At 44.0% G+C, this 7,500-nt stretch overlaps 1 protein-coding gene across 6 annotated transcripts in view; it reads right to left on the reverse strand.

Moving 5' to 3' along the window:
- The window catches only part of SCAF8 (SR-related CTD associated factor 8), a 593,726-nt gene that overhangs the window by 341,268 nt on the left and 244,958 nt on the right, over positions 1 to 7,500 (reverse strand). For all 6 annotated transcript variants that reach the window (XR_011019400.1, XR_011019399.1, XM_068231893.1 and 3 more), the window contains one exon: positions 7,293 to 7,449. Coding sequence is in view for 4 of the 6 variants with exons in the window: in XM_068231893.1 (XP_068087994.1) it covers positions 7,293 to 7,449 (157 nt within the window). In the remaining 2 variants the exon portion in view is untranslated. The remainder of the gene's footprint in view (positions 1 to 7,292; positions 7,450 to 7,500) is intronic.

Here is a 7,500-nt window from a genome sequence, read left to right on the forward strand (position 1 = left end):
AGTGCTAGTGGAAAAGGTATGTGAATCCCTATACTTATGACATCTCCAAGAGTTAATTGGAGTGAGGTGTTAGCCAGCAGGAGTCCTATCAATAAAAAGATTGGTAGTGTTGGTTACAGCTGCCGTGTCCTATAAAAGCCACACACCAGTTTTGGGTTTGCTTTCTCCAGAAAGCATTGCCTGATGTGAATGATGCCTCACACAAAAGAGCTCTCAGAAGACCTACGATTAAGAATTGTTGACTTGCATAAAGCTGGAAAGGGTTATAAAAATCTCCCAAAGCCTTGCTGTTCATCAGTCCATGGTAACACAAATTGTCTATAAATGGAAAAATTTCAGCACTGCTGTTACTCTCCCTAGGAGTGACCGTCCTGTAAAGATGCCTGCAAGAGCACAGTGCAGAATGCTCAATGAGGTGAAGAAGAATCCCAGAGTGTCAGCTAAAGACTTACAAAAGTTTGTGGCATAAGCTAACATTCCTGTTAGCGAATCCATGATACGTAAAACACTGAACAAGAATGGAGTTCATGGGAGGATACCACAGAGGAAGCCACTGCTGTCCCAAAAAAAAACCATTGCTGCACATTGAAAGTTTGCAAAAGAGCACCTGGATGTTTCACAGCAGTACTGGCAAAATATTCGGTGGACAGATGAAACCAGTTGAGTTGTTTGGAAGAAACACACAACACTATGGACTTGTTTCACTAAGACAAATAGCAGGCCTTATCAAATTTAACATGTCTTATCAGAGTAGCATAGAGAGCGCTACAAACCCGCAGGGGCTCAGGGCAGGACGAGTGGAGCTGTCATCATTGCAAAGGCAATAAGTTCGCTATGCTACTCTGATAAAGCGTGTTAACTTTGATAAAGCGTGTTATCTCTGATAAGGCATGCTATTTGTCTTAGTGAATCAAGCCCTATGTGTGGAGAAAAAGAGGCACAGCACACCAACATCAAAGCCTTTTCCCAACTGTGAAGTATGGTGGTATGGGCATCATTGTTTGGGGCTGCTTTGCTACGTCAGGGCCTGGATGGATTGCCATCATCTAATGAAAAATGAATTCCAAAGTTTATCAAGACATTTTGCAGGAGAACTTAAACCGGTATAAAACCCTGACATAATATTCAATAAAAAACATGTTTCCTACTTTTTATGCGCCATACGGTTATCATATTTGCTTTTGTGCATAAGTATTATTAATCATTTAGAAACTACAAGTTTCCAAAGTTCACTTTTTTGCTCTGAGAGCTGACTTTACATTTTATTCATAACTGTTATTTTTCATCTTGAAATATAAGCAGAAATGCTTTGTCTGTGTTCAGGAGAGTCTGCAGTGTCAGAGAAGTGTTTGTTTACATTCCTCACTTGATACAATTAAACACAAGATAACATTATCTCCAGTTTGGATGTATCCAGCTTTCCCGGCATTGAGCTTTTCTGTCCTGTGTTTAACCCTTTGAATGCTGTTCTAGTAAAAGCAAAATGCTGGGAGTATATAATATGCTGTAAATAATGTTTTAGAGCAAAGAAGAATTGCTGGGTTTCATTCCACTTTAAGGCCATCTGTCCACCAGCTGAAGCTTAACAGAAGATGGGTGTTGCAACAGGACAACGACCCAAAGCATAGAAGTAAATCCACAACACAATAGCTTAACCTCCCTGGCGGTAAGCAGTTTCCGATGCTGCATCCGCGGGATGATTTTTTCAAAATAAAATTTGAATAAAATGCTTAAGCTAGCACTTTGCTAGCTAACTGTGGCCCCCAAGTCCCTCGGCACAGCTCTGATCCCCACAATCACCGCCGGCAATATTTACCCGTCCGCGATCCCGTGAGAGCTGCATCTTCACCCTTTAGCTTCAGTTGTTGCTAAGGCGACGATCGGACATGCGCAGTCCCAATCCTCCCCATAGCGAAGCTTGGAGCTGATTCGGAGGCTGCGCCATCGCGGGATCTTCACCTTTAGCTTCAGTTGTTGCTAAGGCGACGATCGGACATGAGCAGTCCCAATCCTCCCCATAGCGAAGCTTGGAGCTGATTCGGAGGCTGCGCCATCGCGGGATCCCTGGGGGGGGGGGGGGGGTACAAACAGCGGCGATCAGGGGCGATCGATGGGGACTTGGGGGGCATCGTTAGCTAGCAAAGTGCTAGCTTAAGCATTTTATTCAAATTTTATATTAAAAAAAACCCAAAACTCCGGGGGCCATGTGATCCTCTCCGGCGGCTAGCCCGAACGTAGGTCGGGCTTACCGCCAGGGAGGTTAAAAGGAAGATCCAAGCAAAATAAAAAAATGAGTTTCACTTACCTGGGACTTCTACCAGCCCCATGCAGCCATCCTGTGCCCTTACAGTCACTCACTGCTGCTCCAGTCCCCCGCTTGCAGCTTGGCGGGCCGCATTGCATAATTTTTTACGCATTCCCGCTAGTGCAGGAACATTAAAACATACATTTTACGCGTTAGTGGTGTAACGTGTAAAAATGGACGCTTAAACACTAAAAATGTATGTGTTAATGTTCCTGCATTAGCTGGAATGTGTAAAAATGTACGAAATGCGGCCTGCCGACTTCCGAGGTCGGCAAGCTGCCAGGGGGGGACTGGAGCAGCAGTGAGTGACTACGAGGGCACAGGATGGCTGCATGGGGCTGGTAGAGGCCCCAGGTAAATTAAACTCATTTTTTTTATTTTGCTTGGACCTTCCCTATAAACATATGAAAATATTCCTGCTGGAGTGATCCAGAGCCCTGACCTTAACCCCACTGATATGCTGTGGCATGACCTCAAGAAAGTGATTTACACCAGACATCCCAAGAAGATTGCTGAACTGAAACAGTTCTGTCAAGAGGAACGCTCAAAAATTACTTTTGACCATTGTACACATCTGATCTGCAACTAGAGGAAACATTTGGTTGACGTTATTGCTGCCAAAGGAGGTTCAACCAGTTATTAAAGCCAAGGGTTCACATACCTTTTCCACCTGCATGGTGAATGTTTACATGGTGTGTTAAATAAAAACATGGAAAAATGGTATTATTTGTGTGGTATTAGTTTAACCACTTAAGGACCGCAGTGTTAAATTCCCCTAAAGTCTAGGCCATTTTTCACTAAATAGGCCACTGCAGCTTTAAGGCCTCGCTGCAGGGTCACACAACTTAGCACATAAGTGATCCCCCCCCCTTTTCTACCCACCAACAGAGCTTTCTGTTGGTGGGGTCTGTTTGCTCCCTCAATGTTTATTTTTTTAAATACATTTGACCTTTTTGTTTGTTTGCTTGTTTTTTTTCTACAGCCCGCCCTTCCTCCCCCTGTGAGAAACAGTGAGAAACCGTGAGAGACAGGTTGAGATAAGATTTTATTGCAAAAAAGTTCAAAGGGTCATTATCTCTGATTTTATAGCTTAACTACTAGCCCTCCCCCGGGACTAGCATCTCCGCTCCTGCAAAATCCCTCTTCACCTCGCAAGTACCTGCCGCGTGCACTCCCGCTCGCTCCTGCGATTGTTAGAGGGGAGATCAATGAATGGGAGTGCAGTTCCCATTCATTGATCTAAGTCCCCATGTGAATGATCTCTGCCATCAATGAGATGCCGCATTTTTCACAAAAACTTTTACTTGCACATCCACGCATTACTTTCTGTTTGCGTACTAATAGTACGCACAGGAAAGTTATGCACGAGGACCGCTTATGGCCAAATAGTAAAAGTACACCTACACAGACTTCTTAAATAAACATACCTATATTTACATTTAAAAATAACCCCTTACCTCCCACACTCCAACTGTTACCCAAATAAAATTTTTGAAAAAAAAATACATAGTTATCTTAGGGACTGAATTTTTTTTAAAATATGTATGTCAAGAAGGTATATTACTGTTGCTTTTTAAATTATGGGCTTGTAATTAGTGATGGATGCAAAACTGAAAAAAATGCACCTTTATTTCCAAATAAAATATTGCTGCCATACATTGTACTGGGGAAATATTTGAAATGTTGCAATAACCAGGACAAATGGGCAAATAAAATGTGCAGCTTTTATCCACAGTAGAACATTTTATTTTAAAAATATAATGGCCAAAAACTGAGAAATGTTTTATCCATTTTTTTCTTATTCGTATTTTTCGCAGTATAAGACGCTCCGAATTATAAGGCGCACTTAGGTTTAAAGGGCAAAAACCAGGGAGAAAAAAAAAATACTAAATCTGGTGCGTCTATATTCCAGGAGCGTCTTGTATATGTTACCCCCAAATGGTGTCCTCCTGTGTCCCCCATGTCTACTCATGTGTCCTCACGCGTCCTCCTGCGTGCCCCATGTATGCTCTTGCATGCCGCATGTGTCGTCCTGCGTGCCCCAGGTCTCCTCCATGTGTCTTTCTGTGTGCCCCATCCCCCCTCGTGTCCTTCTGTGAGCCCGTCATCCCTGGTGTCCCCCCACTATCCCCCTTGTATCACTGCCCCCCCCCCTCCGAGTGTGCAGCTGCTTACCCAACACATGCTGCCGTGAGGACTGCAGACACCCATTTTCTCCATGCACTTCCTCTAGTGTGCGGCTACAGAAGACGTGGTCACTAGAGGAAGCAGCATGGAGAAGACAAGTGTTTGCAGTCCTTGCAGCAGCCTGTATGGGGTAAGCCGCTGAACACACGGAGGGGAGCCAGCGATACCAGGGGGATAGCGGAGGCATGCGGGGGGAACAGAGGCTAAGGCAGAAAATCCCGACATGGCAGCGGGTCGCGGATCATGGGATTCCCTGCCTTTGACGTATAAGACGCATGGATTTTTTCTTCCCATTTTTTGGGGAGAAAAAGTGGGTCTTATTCGTCGGGAAATGCAGTAATTCTTAGAAAACAAGTAGCATCCAAAGAAAGCCTAATTGGTGGCAAAAAATACAATGTATAGATCATTTCAGTGTGACAAGTAATGATAAAGTTATTGGCAGATGAATGGACGCAGCCAGCAGTGAAAGGTAAAAATTGCTTTGGTTTTCAAAGGAAAAATCCCCTTTCAAGGGAAAAACTTCTTAGTGATGCGAATGCGGCTACCTAGCCGCATCGCATCACTTCCGCTGCCGGCCCCATCACTTCCGCATCTGTTGATGCGGAAGTCAATTTAGGAGATGGGACGCGGATGCGGCTGTGCGAGAATCTGCAGCATGCTGCAGATTCTCGGATCGCTCCGCACAACATGCACGCAGTGGAAACTCTTCCATTGCTGTGCATGTGTTTCAGGACACCTGCGGTGCGGTGCGGCTATGTAGCTGCATCGCACCGCTCCTAGCGGAAACGGGCTTAGAAAAGAAGTGGTTAGAAGATAGAGCGCATTTTTTTAAAACTGCAACTGTGGCAATATGATGTAAAGATAAAAAAAAAGAAAAGATAAATAACTGAAAATAAAAACGTCAGACTTCTTTGCTGCTAATGTTCTATTAATTAGCCTTCCTACACATACAATTCATTATATCTTAAAGCGGATCCGAGATGAAAAACTAACTATAACAAGTAACTTGTCTATATATCTTATCTAAAGTTTAGATGGTTTACACAGCAAATATAGCTGCAAACGGTTTTAATAGAATATGATTATTTATTCCTGTGATACAATGACAGCAGCCATGTTGTTTGTAAACATTACACAGAGGCAGGCTCATCTGTATCTTGAGCCATCAGCCTAATCCCCTCTCCGCCTCCCTCCGTCTCTGAAATCAATGGCTAGTAACACCTCCCCCTCCTCCTGCCCAGACTGAGCTCCCATGAGCCCTTGCTACTACTAGAGAACCTGTAGTGAAAAAAAAGGGCCCGGTGGGTGGGGTACTCTAGATCTGATTGAGGCTTCCCCGTCCTCCGTCTCACACAGGTCTCTCTAGGCTAAAGGCCTGCATCGGGGTTGGGTATCTGTGGGTTACCCAAAATGAAGGTCAGGTTAAAATACCAGTTTTGATTTTTAATCAGGTTGCAGGGACCAGATTCACCAGAAAGCGGGTTGCGGGTCGGGTGTGGGTAGCGGGGCTGAAAAATTAGACCCGCACAGGGCATCAGGTCGGGTACTTGGGGGTTGCCCGAAATGCAGGTTGGGTCCGGGTACCCACTATAATTTATTTGGGTCGGGTGCAGGTAGTGGGTACCAGATTCACCAGAAAGCGGGTTGCGGGTCAGGTGCGGGTAGCAGGGCTGAAAAATTAGACCTGCGCAGGCTTCTATTCTTGATCACCTCGAACGGCGACCATGTAAATATTTAACTTCCCCAGCTCTAGTGCAGGCACAGCAGAGGCTCAGATCAGGTACCTGCGCAGTAGAATAGACACGACTGGAATCGGCTATTTCTGCATGATCCAAGCCGAGAGCCATTACTGCGCCTGTGCTGGAGCCGGGGCGAGGTAAATATTGCAGGTGCATGTGCAGCCTGCACATTTGTTGGCTGCGGCTTCAGAGGGGCCTAGAGAGACCACCATGGGACTGAGGAGGACAGGGGAAGCCTCAATCGGATCCAGAGGTTTCCCCTCCCATGGTAAGTACCCCCCAGGGCCCTTTTTCCAGTACAGGTTCTCTAAGTTTTATTTTGCTTAAAGTGAACCTCCGGACTAAAAATCGACTCAGCAGCATTGAAAAGGCTTGGTGTTTCTTTAACAGTTTCACAGCATCAGAACTTTGTTTCTCTTATACAAGCCTCATTTTTAGCTGCACAGAAGAAAACTGCCTGGGCTTTTTTCCCCTGATGCTGTGCAAAGCATAATGGGATTTCTGATGTTGTTCTCATTCTGCTGTTTTGGTGCAAATTTTTTTTTTTTTTTTAACATTTTGAATTTGACATTTGAAGCCTAGCATGTGCAGCTGGGAGGGGTAATCAGGACACAGGGCAGTTGGAACTGTGTCTCCTGCTCCATGTCACCTCCTTTCAACCAAAAAGATGGCTGCCCCATGACAAAGATGGCAGCCCCCATGAATCACAAACATTTGCCTGTTCTTTTAAAACAGGGTGGGTAAGAGATTATATTACCTATCTATTCTAATTAACATAACTAATGTAACTTGATGACAGTATGTTTGTTTAGGCTGAAGTTCCCCTTTAAGGTTTGCTTTAAGAAAATGGATACACTTTTAGAACAATGTTCTTCTAAACCAAATGAACTGTAGGAATTATTAAAAATGTTTTGTGCAGCAGAGCAAAGAAAGCTAGACTTATAAATCCCAAGTAGCACTAAGCTAAGATGGGAAAGGCAATATCCATTTTCACAATTATATCAGATGAGATATATATAAAAATATCAGTAAATTAAATTAAATGATACAACTGTTTTTACCATTGTTAACAGTCTCTTGATCAATCATTCCACCTTCTGCAAAGTCATCTAGGTTATCCAGTTTCACTTTTTCCCAAGGGATATACGTGACTCCAAGATCAACATCCCAAAACTGTTTGTACTCTGTTTTCACGCCTTTATTTAAAGCCCATGCAATCTAAAGAGAATACATAATTAGTAACATTAAAAATGAAATCCACAGTAACCA

The sequence above is a fragment of the Hyperolius riggenbachi genome, chromosome 4, assembly GCF_040937935.1.
Source record: "Hyperolius riggenbachi isolate aHypRig1 chromosome 4, aHypRig1.pri, whole genome shotgun sequence".
NCBI lineage: Eukaryota > Metazoa > Chordata > Amphibia > Anura > Hyperoliidae > Hyperolius > Hyperolius riggenbachi.